This window comes from Canis lupus, chromosome 23, assembly GCF_003254725.2.
Source record: "Canis lupus dingo isolate Sandy chromosome 23, ASM325472v2, whole genome shotgun sequence".
Classification (NCBI taxonomy): domain Eukaryota; kingdom Metazoa; phylum Chordata; class Mammalia; order Carnivora; family Canidae; genus Canis; species Canis lupus.
The window spans coordinates 27,062,663-27,079,533 of record NC_064265.1 but is presented as its reverse complement, the minus strand read 5'-3'; the positions used below and the strand labels follow the sequence as shown (position 1 = coordinate 27,079,533).

At 41.1% G+C, this 16,871-nt stretch overlaps 2 protein-coding genes across 13 annotated transcripts in view; one reads left to right on the top strand and one right to left on the bottom strand.

Annotated features, from left to right (window-relative positions):
* Positions 1-8,518, bottom strand: part of COLQ (collagen like tail subunit of asymmetric acetylcholinesterase) — a 112,657-nt gene extending 104,139 nt beyond the window's left edge. For 4 of the 10 annotated variants that reach the window (XR_003137326.3, XM_049099571.1, XM_025448680.3 and 1 more), the window contains exons 1-6: positions 8,435-8,518; positions 7,970-8,172; positions 7,690-7,794; positions 2,849-2,889; positions 2,173-2,253; positions 98-170 (exon numbers count right to left, since the gene is read on the bottom strand). Coding sequence is in view for 9 of the 10 variants with exons in the window: in XM_049099571.1 (XP_048955528.1) it covers positions 98-170; positions 2,173-2,253; positions 2,849-2,889; positions 7,690-7,794; positions 7,970-8,172; positions 8,435-8,480 (549 nt within the window). In the remaining variant the exon portion in view is untranslated. The other 6 variants (XM_049099572.1, XM_049099574.1, XM_049099573.1 and 3 more) reach the window with 6 other exon arrangements.
* Positions 8,236-16,871, top strand: part of BTD (biotinidase) — a 31,499-nt gene continuing 22,863 nt past the window's right edge. For 2 of the 3 annotated variants that reach the window (XM_025448693.3, XM_025448695.3), the window contains exons 1-2: positions 8,236-8,375; positions 11,302-11,443. In XM_025448693.3, the coding sequence (XP_025304478.1) occupies positions 11,433-11,443 (11 nt within the window). In that variant the 5' untranslated portion in view covers positions 8,236-8,375; positions 11,302-11,432. The remainder of the gene's footprint in view (positions 8,376-11,301; positions 11,444-16,871) is intronic. The other variant, XM_025448694.3, reaches the window with a different exon arrangement.

Sequence of the window (16,871 nt, the reverse complement as noted above, 5' to 3'; positions counted from 1 at the left end):
TTTACCTTACAGACAGAAGTTTTTATTTCTTCTCTATAAATCTAAATAGGATACATTTATGCTACTAAACCCTAAGAAAAATTTTGGAGTTGTGTACCTGTGGAAACTCCTGGAAGGCTCCCATTGTTTCCTGTCTTCTTTCAGAAGAACCACCAATCACAATCAAAGGCCTGAAATATTCATTGTTTTAAAAGAGAATTACAGATGAGATCAATAGGTTAAATACTCAGGACAGTGCCCAATTAATAAACGGCTGTGTATGCTGAGAGAGAGAGAATTTCTTTTTTTTTTTTTTTGAGAATTTCATTTTCCCTTAAAAACTATAGATTGGGGCAACTGGGTGGCTAAGCAACTTGCTCTTGGTTTCCCCTCAGGTCATGACCTCAGGCTGTGAGATCTGAGATTGAGCCCGAGTTGGACTGGGTACTGGGCATGGAGCCTGCTCAGGATTCTCTCTCTCTCTCCCCCTCGGCCCCTCCCCCTGCTCCTGTGCATTCTCTCAAATAAATAAACAAAATCTCTAAAACAAAAAAACTACAGATTAAAAAAGATTTAGGAAGCAATCTAAGACAAGAACACTTCCATAATCTCAGAAAAAGCTGAAATTTATAGTAAACGCTTTTCCTCCATGCCTCCCACTTCTAAGCCCTTCTGGGTGCTGAAGCTAAACCTCTAGGTGTGATGATGTAAAATAAATTTTTATGCCCTTCCCATTAGTCTTGGGATTAAAAGGAGGAAACTATTTTTTTTTTCAGCTTTCCTAAGTGAGTCTACTTGGAAATGGCGGAGTGAGAGAAATTCCTTGGCAATACATTTCTTATCCTTCAAGAAGAAGATACTTCTAAAAAAAAAATCAGACCCTAAAAGTAGGTAAGAAAGAGAAAGTCTACGAGGGAAGGATAAAAAGAAGGCATATAGAAAGAACGTAAACAATGTTCTTCCTACTAGAACATTAGTCTAAATAACACTAAATATTTAATCTTCCTTCCTAGTATTCTATGAATTGACTAGAACACAACCCCCTTTAACATGATCTTACTGGTAAAGTACCAAAAATGGGGTTAAGGGCAAGGTCAAAGAGTAGGTACTAAGGAGCTTATGAAGCAAACTAAAAAATATAATTTCAATTGTCTTGCTAGTTATGTAAAACAAGATGAAGAATTGTATACACTCTTACATACTGAGCTGGGGTCTTTAAAAAATAATTCTGGGGATGCCTGGGTGGCTCAGTGGTTCAGTGTCTGCCTTTGGCTCAGGGCATGATTCCGGCATCCTGGGATGGAGTCCCATATCAGGCTCCCCGCAGGGAGCCTGCTTCTCCCTCTGCCTGTGTCTTTGCCTCTCTGTCTCTCTCATGAATAAACAAGTAACACCTTCAAAAAAACTAAAATAAAAAAAATAAAGATTTAAGAAAGTAATTCTGCACTTAAGGAGGACTTTACACACATTCACCTACATATATATAGAGAAAAATACATACAAAAATTCCAAAATGTGTTTTTTTTTTTTTTTTTTTTTGTTTTTTTAAAGTTTTATACACAGTGTAGATTTAATGAATTAAACACAGCCTATTCCCGTAAGTTTACATACACATCTTAATGAACGGAGATGGTAGATGAAGGACATATTATATACTTCTAGTCTCTGTGAGTTAAACACAGAGCTACGCCCATATGCTTCTACATGTGTGTTTAGAAACACATTTTCTTTCTTTCTTTCTTTCTTTCTTTCTTTCCTTTCTTTCCTTTCTTTCTTTCTTTCTTTCTTTTCTTTCTTTTCTTTCTTTTCTTTCTTTCTTTCTTTTTTTAATGTAGGCTTCATGCCCAACATAGGGCTTGACCTTTTGACTCTGAGATTAAGAGTTACATGATTTACCAACTGAACCAGCCAGGTACCCCTAGAAATACTTATACCTTAATGAAGGAAGATGTTAATCGAAAGAAGGTGTATATACAAGACAGACTCAATGAGTTAAGCATATATATGTATGCTCATATGCTTCTATACGTAAGTTTTCCCCAAACTCCAAAATGTTAACATTGTTTACCTAAGTAAGAATACTGATGTTTTTTATGTTCTTCCTAATACTGTTCTTAATTTTTTACTGAACTATTCCCTCCAGCACTTGATTCCAAATCTTCCCATCCCAGATCACTAATAACAATTAATTACCAACAGTTCACATTTGCATTTGCCATACCACCCAAAGCGTGGATAAGACCTGGGCCAGAAACCACGAGGCATACACCTGGCCTAGAAGCAAAACAGAATTTATTGTATTAAAAGCAAGTCAAATGCAGTATCTGATTAATATCACTCTAGGGGGAAACATGGCAACCTTCTTGGAACTTCAAAAGAAAGACATATAGGTCTTTACTATAATTCATAAAGCAATTATTAGAATATTCTCTGAATTAAAAGAAATGAGAAAGATTAGTATTCCTGCAAGAAAGAAGATCACCTATCATCTTCACACTGTATTTCACTAACGTCTTCATATTTTGAACCTTTTCATATTTTGAAGAGGTTATATTTAGGCCCAATCAATTTAACTACAATTCAAAGCCAATTTTTGATGCTGAGTACATTTCTGCATGGAGAAAAGTGTTCAAATGTCATTTGATCTCTGACAGAAAATAATTCTGAAATGTAATGCTCTGCTTCAAATGTTTTAAATTGAATTTGAAAGCTTCATGCTAGATGGACTTTCTAACCTTAAAACACTCAAGGACAGTGTATCTCCATATAATTCAGTTTGCCATTTTACATTTATAAAGTCATTTCTTAAGATATTCTATTTAAGACAACCTTTAAAAGAGATTGAAATAAAACAAAGACTTTAGTTTACCTGCCTGTCAGATATCCAACCGCAGAGGCAGCATAACAAGCCTACAAAGAAAAAATACCAGAACTTAAGCATATTGGGATCCTGACAGTAAGTACACATATAAAAATTCACTATTCAGTAACAAACTAGAACTAAGGGGTGCCTGGGTGGCTTAGGTGGAGAAGTGTCTGCCTTCGGCTCGGGTCATGATCCAGGGGTTCTAGGATCAAGCCCTATATCAAGCTCCTGCTCAGTAGAGGGGAGCCTGCTGCTCCCCCTGCTTATGCTCTCTTTCTGTAAATAAATAAAATTGAAAGAGAAAGAAAGAAAGAAAGAACGAACTGAATGGTAAAGGAGGAACTGGAATGCTTTCGTTTTTAACAAGTAATGTTCTACCTGTAAATTTCAAATAATGGTTTAGGTATCTCATCTAGTTCTTAGTATTTTGAGGAACTTATCTATATCACACCTAGTTTATTAGTAATATCTTCTTACAACTGATTATATATCTGCAGGATCAGCAGAAATGTTCTCTATCTTACTCCTAATATTGGCAATTTGTGTTTTCTCTCTTTTCTTTTTCATCTGTCTTCCAGGGATTTATCAAATTTATTAATCTTTTCAAATAACTAAGTTTTGGCTTCGTTGATTTTTCTATATTGTTCGTTTATTTTCTAGTTCACTGATTTCTGCTCTTGTACTTATTATTTTACTCTTCATTTGGCGTTTAATTTGGTTTTCTTTTTCTAGTTTTTTAAAACGTAAGCTTAGAGCACTGATTTTTGCTCTTCCTTGGTAAGAGTCATTCATTTGTTCACTCATTCATTTATGTATTTTAGATTTATTTATTTATCTGATAGAGAGAGAGAACATGCACATAAGCGGGGGAGCAGGAGAGGGAGAAGAAGGCTCCCTGCTGAACAGGGAGCTCGACATGGGGCTTGATTCCAGGACCCAGGATTGCTACCTGAGCCGAAGGCAAATGCTTAACCAACAGAGCCACCCAGGTGCCCCAGTTAGTTTTTACTTTTAAACTACACTTTAGCTGCGGAGCAAAAAAAAGGAGAGGTGTTAAATAAGAGATAACCTGAAAAAATGCTAAATGCCCTCTCAAATAAATCCTGTTTCTTAGTGTGGGAATCTTTTACAGTATTATTTATTATTTTAGAAATAATAAAAAGTAGGATATTTTCTAACCTCCATTCAACTTGAACTTAAATGTTTAGAACGTAACTGTAAAAAATTAAAAATAAATTTTTATGAATCATAATCCTAACTGGCACCACTACATATGCCCAACTAAGAACGTGCATAAAGGCTCTGTACCATTTCTGTGTTACTATCTCCATTGGCCCTTATCTCTTTTCCCTTTTGCACCTAAGGTCAAATTCACGTAGGATAATAAAACTCCTAAGAATTCAAGTGCATAAAATATAATACCTGTTGCAATACGAACACCTACTTGGACACTGAGGAGCCCTGTCCATTAATTAAGCCAAGGTAAGAAATGTTGCTACAGGATACAAAAGACAAAACAACATATAACAAAAATTATATTCTTCTATTGCAGATGTCAAAAGTTGAAAAGGAACTCTTTTTTATAGATCATAAAACATGTATTTCTCAAGGTACCTGAGTAGCTCAGTTTGCTGGTTAAATATCTGTCTTCCACTCACGTCATGATCCCGGGGTCCTGGGAGTCCCCACATCAGGAAGCCTGCCTCTCCCTCTCCCTCCACCCCTCTCCCCCTTCACTGGTGTATTCTCTCTCTCTCGTCCTTCAAATAAATAAAATAAAACAAAAACAAGCAAACAAAAAGACATGTATTTCTCTACCAAGTTACCTCCACTCACACACAGAATATTGTGTATAGTAGTGAAAAAGCAGACTCTAGAGCTAAATTGCTTTGATTCAATCCTGCTCTACCACTTTCTGTTGTGTAATTTTGGCAAGTTACTGGCTTCCTTATAGATAAGGAACTGACAGCACTGCTGTGAGAATAAGATCAATTAATACATGCAAAACACTCCGAATATTGACTGCACAAAGTTAGAAATGTAACAGTGAAAAGAGTGTGCCTGCTTCCTGGAAAGCTGGTCAGTATATGTCTTGATTACTCTAAGGATCTGATGAAAGACAATCAAGGCACAACCAATTACACCTTTTTCTCTACAACATGTAATTGGATGTCAAGTCATCTTCTGCCTCTTGTATGGTTTCTGAATCTGTTTTCATCCGTTCTCACATTCTCTCTTCATTACCCTGGCATTACCCTTAATTCAGGCACTAGTGAAGTCATCCTGACTACAGCAAAGAGTCAGGTTGACTGAGGGGACTATGTACTACTAGGAATGTCCTACAGGTATCTCAAACTCATATCCAAATTTGAATTCATTATCTTTTCACTCCAAATTAGCTCTTCCATCTGTATTCCTGATCGGAGTCAGCGGTATTGTGATCCACTTAGCCAGTTAAGAAAGCCCAAAATGAAGAATCATCTCCAGAAGAACCAGTCCTCTACTTCCTATCTGGTTAATGCTACCTATCCTTCGAGACAGCTTAGGGATCATGTCCTCCAAGAAACCTTTTCTGAAGTTTTTGGCTGAGCTGAGTATTGTTTTCTGGGCTTCCACAGCACCTTCAGTATACCTCTATCACAGCACTTATCACATTATAATAAAATTATCTGCTTATGTCTGTCTCCACAGCTAGGCTATAAGCCTCAAGGATGAGTATATCATTATATCCATATGCCCGATAAAGCACCTGGGGTCTAGAGGCCACTAAGCTAAGCTCCACTAAGCTTATAGGGACTGAAATAAAACTTCAAGCTTCCCTGCTGATACATACTCTCGTCCACCATGATTTCTAAAGTACAAATCTAATTATGTCTCCCACCTATTTAGAAAAACTTTTACAGTCTCATCCAATCCCAAGTCCACATTCCTTTTCCAGCCATAGACTTAATGTAACCTTTCCTCAATCTACCTATTTGGTCTCACAGCACACTGTGCCTTTAAGCTATTCTGATATAACACAGCATGAACAAACATTGCATAATCTTCTCTGTCCCACTCAGAATAAGTCACCCTTCATATGTGCCATTCTTTATACATATATCTACTGTAAGTTACTACACTAGATAAATTTGTTCTGTGTGTTTTGCCCTCACCTTCCAAACTGTGATCAACTTAAAGATCAAGACTAAACCTGATTCCTTCAATATATCTGCAGGTTTGGGCTTGCTTTACTAGGTGAATCACAGTGCCACTGACTCAAACTGCGAATACAGAGGAAAGAGCCAATCTGGAGGGAAAAGATAACAAATTCAAAATCAGACATGAGGGGACGCCTGGGTGGCTCAGTGGTTGAGCGTCTGCCTTTGACTCAGGGCATGATCCTGAGGTCTGGGATCGAGTCCCACATCGGGCTCCTGTGGAGAGCCTGCTTCTCCCTCTACCGGTGTCTCTTTCTCTGTCTCTCACGAATAAATAAATAAAATCTTAAAAAAAAAAAAAAAGTCAGACATGAGTTTGAATGCCTGTAAGAGATTCCTAGCACATATTTCCCTCAGTCAGCTTGACTCTTTGCAATAAGTAAAAGGAAGACATAAGCACCAGTACCTGGAATGTACTCATTAAACGTGTGGTGTATGAGGAAGAAACCAGACATTCCGCCTCCAGAAAAACAGTAAAATATAAGTCTTATTAATCGGTCACTAGCTTCATCTTCTCAAAAAGATGACAGAATAGAATGTTGTTCCAATTAAGAAGACAGAAAGAATACAAAATGAAGATCTGATTTAAGATTTTAAAGAACTATAATCCTCAAATCTTATACTTAGGGATTGTCAGTCAATTAATAAAAAACATGGTAAGCTTCTGTATCATCCAAAAACCCCAGCCACACCAAGCACTATGGAGACAGAACAAATGAACCTGCTCTCTAGAAGCCCACATCTGATGGCAGAGGAAGGGCAGCATTTAGGGAGGTCAAGGCAACTGTCTGGGCAACAGGTGGCAAGAGCCTGAATTAGAGAGCAACGCTGAGAGTGCAAAGCAGGAATACTTGGCTTTAGATGGACTGACAGGATATGACACTGTAGAGGTAGTTTCTTGATCTTTTAAACCAGCACTGGTGATAGGAGGGCAAGGCTGGGCTGACAAAATGTCTTATTTTTCATTCTTTTGCTTCCAAATAAGGTTCTAAGAAGAGTGGCAGCATGATGTTGTGGAAGGGGCACTGGACTGGGATTGAGGACACGGGAGTTCCAATCATGGCTTTATCATTTGTGACACTGTCACCTTGCAGGGCCACCTACTATGTAACAGGCTACCTGGCCTTCACCCATTCATCTTGTAGGAACTCCCTGAGCACCTATCATGTGCTACGCAGTGGGGATACAGAGGAGTCAAGGAAAAAATAATACCTCTCCTCTCTTAGAGCTCACAGACTAATAGGGAAATCAGACCAGACAAACAACACAGAAAATCAGACACGAACAGGTAGTTATGAGAGGACAGAAGGCCTGGATTCAGACTGGGAAACTGTTCCCTCCAATTCCGACTCTCTAGACTTGGCAAAGTACAAGCAGCGCCAAGAGCTTGGCCTCCAGACTCAGAACCCCTGGGCTCAAACCCTGGCTCCGCCACTACCAACTGTCGCCTCGGGCAAATCACTTAACCTCTCACCTTCCTCCTCTGTCAGCTAGGATTAACAAGAGTTCTTGCTTCATAGGCTTGTTGTGCTTGGCATGAGTTTAGTACTGGGGCAGGGGTAACCGCGGAGCGTCTGCAACCAATACTTGTGTCATCATCAATCATTTCCAATCACGCTGCTGGCTCCCAGCGTCCAGGCTTACCGCTTGCTCATTCCTCATCCCCACATATCTGATGCCCAGCTTCTGCGCCGCAACGGCGATTTCGGTCACTGGGATGCCCACGATGCCAAACACGTACTCCACATCCTGGGGGGCAGGAACAGGGGAGTAAACGCCCGCCCTCCCCCCGCCCCCGCGGCGCCAGAAGGGAAGCCTCAGGGCGAACCTCCCGTCCCACCCCGGCGTTCTCGCCGTCCGCCGCCACCGCTCCGCCCCCTCCCGGCTTCCGTAGGAGCCTTTCGCGGCAGCAGAGTCGCCGTACTTGGGTTTTCAGGGCCTGGGCGATGACTTCAGCACCAGAAACCTTCTCCTCGCCCCCGTCGCTACGCTCGGCGAAGGCGCTCTCCGCCATCTTCCACCTCAAAAAGTTCGAGGTACTCGCGGAGGCAACAGGCAGCAGACGCGGAGCGACCCAGCCAAACTGAGGGGGCAGCCACGCGCCAATCGTGGGGCCCGGTCCTGTGACTGACAGGGGAAGGCGACCAACCGCTTGAAATAGCGGAAGGAAAAGGCGGGGCTTACGTTCGTCGGCTCGCAGGATGAGGCGGGGAGGTAAACACGCTCCTTCTCCAATCAGAGCCGTGCACTTTGCCCGGCTCCTCCATTCGCCGGGGCAGAGCGTCAGGAGGAGGCAGGCCTAGCAGTAGGCGGCGGCCTATGCCGAGCAGGTGAGACGCCGAACCTGGGGGGCCTCTCGCCTCCCCCGCCCCCGCCCCCGTCCGATTACCTTCCGGAGCCTTCGGGGCGCGCGGAGGCGAAGGGCGCATGCGCATAGTGGGGCCGCAGGAGGGCTAGGAGCACGTGCGGAAGGGGGCGTGGCGGGGTGTGCGGCCCTCGACCCCGCCGTGCTCTAGGGGCTGAGGGCCGGCTCGCAAAGGCTGCTGGGACCGGGGTGGGCTGAGCCGAGCCCCAGCGCGGTGCAGACTTGTACGGTCGCGTCGTGGTTCTGGGCTGCTTGTGTCCTAGGCATTTGTTACGTGCTTTTTTGTTTGTACACAATTTTGTAACTTTAAAGAAGTTTCATCTGGGGGGGGGGCGCTCGACGGGATGAGCACTGGGCGTTATGCTCATAACGAGTGCGAGTGCAAATTGCACTCCAATAAAAAAAATAATAATAAAATTAAAAAAAAAAGTTTCACAACTGTGCAGTTCGTGAAACATGGTAATGAACTGCTACGCGTTAATTAAATTCGTACATGGATGTGTCTGCGGTGTCTCTCCCAGTGGTAGAAATAAGGACACTGAATTTTACAAGCCAGAGACAGTAACTGTTCACCCCATTTCTCCGATTCCCGAACTTGTACTCTCCTCACTCTTCAGCTCTTAGGCTAGAAGGGACAAGGAAGGAACCCTTGAACCTAGTTACTTTTGCAGGACTTGAGCTCCCAACCCTGAGGTCAAGACCTGAGCTGCAGTCAACACCCAGGTACCCCTGAACGTAGTTGCTTCTGACCATTGTTTCCTCTAACTCTTACTACTGTCTCTTCCTCTCCATTCTCTGTCCATTTTTGTCTTTCCAAAATCAGGAAACGTGGGATTTCATAATTCTTAGATTTAGGTTCTGTTGACCAGCCCCTGTAGCTGATAATCTTTTAAAACACATTTATGAGGCGCGCTGGGGCGGCTCAAAAAAACAAAACAAAACAAAAAAAAACTTGCACTTTTGAGCAGAAAAAGATGCTTGTAATGTGCAACTTTTGTAATGTGCAAAAACTTGCACTTTTGAGCAGAAAAAGATGCTTGTAATGTGCAATGTGGCCTCTGAGTTATTAAATCTGAGTTCTTAAACTTGTTATCTCCATAACAAAGAGGGACTAAATTTTTTAGGATTTCGAGTGTTTTAAAGCAAAGAGAAAAGTAATATGTGGAAGGTAAAGAGAGAGGGGAGTGGATCATGGATAGAGAAATGAATGAAAAGTATTGGAAAGTGAAAGGATTTCTAAACCCGAGACTTTCCAACCGCAGTCCTGGGCCCTTCCAAAAGGTCTTCCTTTCAGCGTTTCAAGCCCTAACCCCCACCCTATACAGAAGAGAATGAAATAGTTGCCTTTCTGGATGCAGAGACCTGGCCTCCATAAGGTATCCCATCAAATAGATTTCTTTGATGTCTCAGAGTTCTTTTAAACATAAATGCAGATCTTGCATTCCACTCCAAAGTATATCCATATCTAATATAAATTTTAGTATCTTTTTATGAGATGAACATACAATTAAATGTACAGATCTTAAATATTAAATAAGTTTTGACAGTTGTATACACCTATGTAATCACCACCCAAAATAAAAATGACATTTTAAACTCCCTGTCAAGTGAAATTGACATTCCAGAAATATGCAAAATGTTCTTTGTATGGCTTTGAGTAGTCCTGTTCTTTGTCTCCTTCAGGCTGTTTCAGAAGCATGGACCCCACTCTTCTCTATCATGTAGTATTGTTTATATTGGTACCTATGTGACAGTCTCTACTCCCATTGCATCAGAATCACTTGGAAAGCTTTTTATTTTTTTATTTTTTTTTTCAGAATTCATTTTGTCATTTTCTTTTAAAGATTTTATTTATTTATTCATGAGAGACACAGAGAGAGAGAGGCAGAGACACAGGCAGAGGGAGAAGCAGGCTCCATACAGGGAACCTGACGTGGGACTCGATCCTAGGTCTTCAGGGTCATGCACTGGGCTGAAGGAGGCACTAAACTACTGAGCCACCTGGAAAGCTTTTTAAAAATACAGTTGCTTGGGCCCCACACCATATTTTCTGAATCAATGTGTTAGGACAAGTTAGGCACCCATATTTTTTTTAAGCTGTTACATAGTTGTTTTTTTTTGTTCAAATTTTTATTTATTTATGATAGTCACAGAGAGAGAGAGGCAGAGACATAGGCAGAGGGAGAAGCAGGCTCCATGCACCGGGAGCCCGACGTGGGATTCGATCCCGGGTCTCCAGGATCGCACCCTGGGCCAAAGGCAGGTGCCAAACCGCTGCACCACCCAGGGATCCCACATAGTTTTGATTTACACTCCGACTTGGAACCACTAGCTCTGTACTCCTGCTAGGGGCATCTGTTAACCATTAAATGTGTGATTGCCTGTTACCAGAGCAATACCATTGATTAGTTTGGATTTACAGGTTCAAAGCTGGTTTGACATTGGCAGCAAAGACTGTGTAGATGGTTAGTTCATGGGCCTTGTATCTACTTTTGTGTCAAGAGTCACAGACAAAAGCAGTCTATATAAAGTGTGGTGAAAACCGTACAGTGGGGATCCCTGGGTGGCTCAGTGGTTCAGTGCCTGCCTTTGGCCCAGGGCGTGATCCTGCGTTCCTGGGATTGGGTCCCACGTTGGGCTTCTGGCATGGAGCCTGCTTCTCCTTCTGCCTGTGCCTCTGCCCACCCCCTCTCTCTTTCTATGTCTATCATGAATAAATAAATAAAATCTTTAAAAAAAACTGTACAGTGAATTAGAACAAACTCCCTGAATTCATGATAACTGGGTTGCAAAGAGGATACCTTATCAACTGACTGGATTTTGTCCTTTAGCAAAGGGAAAAGTCAATGAGACTGTTTAAACTTGCTTTCACCTTTATATCTTTGGTTCAGGGTGCAACATTCCACTGTTCACTTGGTCTGATGATTGAGCAGAAGTGATGATGGTCCTCATCCCCAGGATTAGCAGGCACTGGGAGCAGCTGTGATTATAGAATTCTTCGTGATTTATCCAAGGCCCTTCCATGCAGACTTTGTAAGCATTAACCACATTCTTAATACTTTCATTGATGGTAGACATGGAATTTTATTCGTTGGATGTTCTATTGGATTTTTTTTTTTCGTTTGCTTTTGTTTGTTTATTCATGGAAGGAGGTCAAAGAAGGAATAAGTCTTAATTTTTTTAAAAGAAAAGACTAACATAATGATAATATGCTCTCTAAACAGCGGAGCCAATCATCAAAGTAGAGTAATCTGAGTCTATTGGGAGGAACAAGGAGAGAGTTAGCATCCCCTTTATTAGGAATGATCTCAATTTCCTCCAGCAACCTGGGTTTCTTTGGAGGAGGCCTGTTTAGACAATCACCCAGTATATCAGAAGGGGGGTTATCAGCCTGGTTTGTGGTCAGACACATTCTGCAAGAGGTTCTTAGATCAGGGTTCTGAATTAGGGCCATAGGGTACCTCAGTTCATTTACCCTGTTCCTGCAGAAGAGATCTGATAGATCATACTGAGGTCATGCAGTGTTACAAAAGAAGATCAATTCTTTCTTAAAATTTGTAATTCAAATTTTTTCAGTGCATTAAAAGGCATGCCAAGGGAGAGTCCTTGGGAACCAAAGAAGCCTAGAGAAAGTCCATTATCAAAAATTGCTCCCAGCTCCTGGGTGATGTCCCACACAGAATATGTTGGAGGTGGTGGGTGTCCAGTGACCAGAGGCATCCCTTGAATAAAATAACAATTGATCAGCATCTCTGCTGTAAGGGCCCCATAGAAGGGACTGCCTGTGTCCCCTCTTCCCTGTTTCATTCTAGAGTACAAATGGGTGCCAGTGAATGGACCGAAATACCATGCACTGTGGTATGAAGAACCTGCCATTTCTAACCCATAGAATACACCAGAAAAGTTTTATAAGGGGAAATTACCCAATTTAGTAACTTAGGCAGTCAGCAGGGTACATTGATGAAAAATAGTAAAGATAGATATCCATCATGACTTAAGCAATATTCCAACACATGCAGTCCTTAGAGTTGACTTCCCTAGAAAACGGTCCCGAGTTGAGTTTCAATTCAATCAGGTACTGGTTTCAGGCCAGCTCTAAGTGGAGGTTTTGTGCCCAGAAGCAGCTAGACCCTGAGATGTGAAGGGGATCACATTAGACCAATGAGGAGGAAACCCCACAAGGGAGTCTTAAGAGGGCAGGTGTCCTAGTGACTTAGCTGGCTGTCCCGTGCCCAAGACAGCATTATATAAAGACAGGAAGAAAGGGCATCAAGTTTCTGGGTCTTAGACCATTCTGGCCAGGGTTCTAATTTCCAGCCAAAAGGCAGGCTTTTCCCTCCCAATAGAGTAGCCAGGGCTAGAAGATTGCAGCCTGAGCAATCAATATGAAAGTGTTTGAATAAAAGTAGACTCCTTGAAAAGGCCCTGAAATGAAAGTAAAGGAAAGAGAAGAGGAATTACTCATCAAGTTTGCACTGAGCTTCAGAGTCCAGATGAAAAGGCTTGAGCCCCACACCAGGTGCCAAAATGATGAAATTTCAAAGAATTTTGGGCTTGAGAGCAAATGGCTAAGAATTCTTGAGACTTTTTGGTGCAAAAAAGGTATTTTATTATAGCATGGTGGACAGAACCCATGGCTGAAAGAGCTGCACCAGGATTGTGAGGAGTAACTGATTATATACTTTTAAATTTGTGGAGGGAGGGGATAGAGATAAAGTAAGTTTCTAAGGAATTTTGAAGTAAGGTTTTTAGGATGTTGGGGGGCTAGCTGCTGTTAAAACAAGGTTACTTTTAGTCTTTTTTTTTTTTTTAAGATTTTGTTTATTTATTCATGAGAGACACAGAGAGAGAGAGAGAGAGGCAGAGAGAGACACAGGCTGAGGGAGATGCAGGGAGCCTGATGTGGGACTCAATCCTGGGTCTCCAGGATCACACCCTGGGCTGAAGGCAGCGCTAAACCACTGAGCCACCTGGGCGCCCACTTTTAGTCTTTAATAAAACATAAACATTAAGGCATCCATGAGTTCCTTGAGGAGTGTCCCACTCTGCATGTTTCAGGGATCTGTCAATGGGCTGCAACCTGTAAGGAGATTTAATTTAAGCTACATTTCTCTTGCCTTTGTTCTCCTCATCAGCCTTTTTTTTTTTTTTTTAAGATTTTGTTTATTTATTCATTAGAGACACAGAGGCAGAGACATAGGCAGAGAGAGAAGCAGGCTCCTTGTGGGGAGCCTGATGCAGGACTGAATCCCAGGACCCCTAGATCACCATCTGAGCCAAAGGCAGATATGCTCAACCACTAAGCCACTCAGGTGCCCCTCCTCCTCAGCTTCTAAATTTAATAGTAACTCCTTAGGCCCTCAAATTATGATACTATGTTTTAATTTCAGTAAACTAACAAGGACACTAAAAATACTTGTGATTAGGGACACCTGGCTGGCTCAGCGGTTGAGCGTCTGTTTGTCTTTCACTCAGCGCGTGATCCCACGGTCCTGGGATCAAGTTCCACATCGAGGTCCTTGCATGGAGCCTGCTTCTCCCTCTGCCTACGTCTCTGCCTCTCTCTCTCTGTGTCTCTCATGAATAAATAAATAAAATCTTAGAAAAAACTCCTTGTGATTATTTGAAGATGGTAATGCGAGTGAGAAATTATCTCAAAAACGTATTTTATCAAGATATGAAGTGTTTGATTATCAAATGAAGAAATGTTTTATTAAGGTTATTTGTGATATATTATAGAACACCTGAAAAGAAAAGAAAATTGGCTGAAATAAGAGAAAACTGAAACCAAATATCTTAAATACCAACAAAAAGCAAGCAACAATAACAACAAAAAAAAAAAGGAAATCTATGTAGAATACTATATTGAAAACCAATATTGAAAACTGTACAGCAGGGAATGTGCTGTAAGAAATACATGACCATAAACTGCAGAAAATAAAACATATGATGAAATGGTTCTCTGAATAAAATAGGTTAAATTGATTTTGTTTGCTTCTCATTAAATTTATGGACTGCAAACTATCAAAGCTCGGAAATAGACTTGAAGCACAACCAGTGAAAAGCAGTTTTATTGTTGAAGTGTTAGGGTCAGATTTTATGCCTATTAGCAGAGGACTGGCACTGGGAGTTTTTCCCAGTTGTCCTGAAAAAGGTTGGATTTCTGCCCTTGGCTTGGACAGGCCAGAGCCTTTGCTCTACATTGAATGCCAGCCAGACCCAGGACTGGATTGGGAGGTACCCTGGAGCAGGATGGAAACTGAAGAAACATTGTTTCCCTCTTTTATCTTTGTCCTCCTCCATTGTATGTTTGGTGTTTTTTTGTTTTTTAATTGAAATTTGGGGTAGTTTGATACCAGCAATAATTAAATCACTAACAAACATGTTTACTTCAGGTCAGGTGTGCCAGAAATGGTGACAGCTGTATGTCACTCTAAGAGGACACAAGAGATTTAACCTGAAATGGCTTGGAAACCGTAATCTAGTATTTCTCAGTAGGATGCAACTCCACACTGGGGGTAGCCCACACTTAGGGGTGGCCCATGGAGTAGGAGGGCAGCAACTCTCGCTTATGAAACATGGTACCAGTAGTTAAATGTTTGTCTTCATTTTTCTTCCATTTTGCTATTAGCCTTCATCATAGCTCTTTCCTTTAGCTTTTTAAATTGTACTGTATTGGGGGTTTTGTTTCTATTGTTTGTTTTTCATCTGTTCTCTTGTCAGCAAAACAAAGAATCCACTCTAAGGCAGAATCTCTGGATGATTCCCAGGGTTCAGAGTTGACTACTGGAGTGTAACCCAGGGGAGGGACAGCTTCGAGATGAAGAGCTTAAGCTCTTAAACTTCTTTCTGTATCATAATCTTTGAGTTCTTTTTGGGAGCTTACCTGTGATTTATTGTTTTATTCACTTCAAAATTTGTTTATATTTAACATTTATGACATCTTTCAGACACAAGATTAGGAACAGGGATTGATCCATGCACATGTACCCAGCCCCTAGCTTAAGAAATACAATGAAGTGTGGTGCCTGGGTGGCTCAGTTGGTTGAACATCTGCCTTCCTCTCAGGTCATGATCCAGAGTCCTGGGATTGAGCCCCATATTGGGAATCCCTGCTCACCGGGGAGTCCGCCTCTCCCTCTGCCTCCTGCTCCCCCTGCTTGTGCTCCCTCCCCCCCTTTCTCTCAAATAAATAAAATCTTTTTTTAAAATTTTTTTAAATTTATTTATTATTTTTATTTATTTATTTATTTATGATAGTCACAGAGAGAGAGAGAGAGAGAGGCAGAGACACAGGCAGAGGGAGAAGCAGGCTCCATGCACCGGGAGCCCGATGTGGGACTCGATCCCAGGTCTCCAGGATCGTGCCCTGGGCCAAAGGCAGGCGCTAAACCGCTGCGCCACCCAGGGATCCCCTCAAATAAATAAAATCTTAAAAAAAAAATGCAGTGAAGCTCCCTGTGTACCCTCCCCCATTGCATTTTCCCCTGTGCCATAGAGGTAACCACTATCTTGAATTTGCTGTTTATAATTCCCATGTTAACCCTTCTTTAGAGGATGGACATTTAGGTTGTCTTAACTTTTCAGTGTTATAAACAGTTGTCTCTAAACATTAATGCATTTGTCCTCATGCGCATGTATGAGTTTTTATGTATGGTGGCTTGGGGTGGGTGATCATCAGGGTTGCTAGATACTGCTAAACTGGTCTCCAAAGTTATTATACCAATGGATAGTCCCACCTTCTGTATGTAAGAACTCCCCTTTCTCCACATCCTCAGTTGTGAAATTTGTAATTTTTAGCCAATCTAAATGGATGAGAAATGCCTTCTCATTTCCATTTCCTTGACTATTCCATGAAGATATAGATAGATATAGATATGCCATTTGGTTTCCATATTGTCAATTTCCTGTTTTATCTCTTTTGCCCATTTCTTTATTGGATTATCTTTTTTTATTTGTAGATATTCTTTTTATATTCTGAATATTTCTTCTTTGTCTTTTAACTTAGCTTATAGTTACTTTTGAGGTACCAAGTTGTGGTCTTTTGGTATGTGGTCACATTTGACAATTCTTTTCCTTTCTGTTTTATACTCTTGGTATGTTAAGAAAACTTTCCCTAACCAGGGTGAGATTTTTTTTTTCTATATTTTTATCAAAAAGTTTAGTTTTTTTTATATTTAAGTGTCTAGTCTACCTGGAATTGATTTCTACACGTGATGGGAGGTATCAATCCAAGGGTTTTTCCCATATAATATCTATAGCAATTAGATTTGCTATGTAATTGACGATTTTGAAACTCAGTGACTTAAAACAACTACCACTTACTTAATTTATAATCCTATGAGCCTGAACTGAGCTGGGTTCCTTCATGTCCGTGGTCAGTTGCTAGTCACCTAGGTCACCAACAATTTTCATATGTTGGTCTAAAATCTAAGTATTTTACTGTACTTTATTAATTATA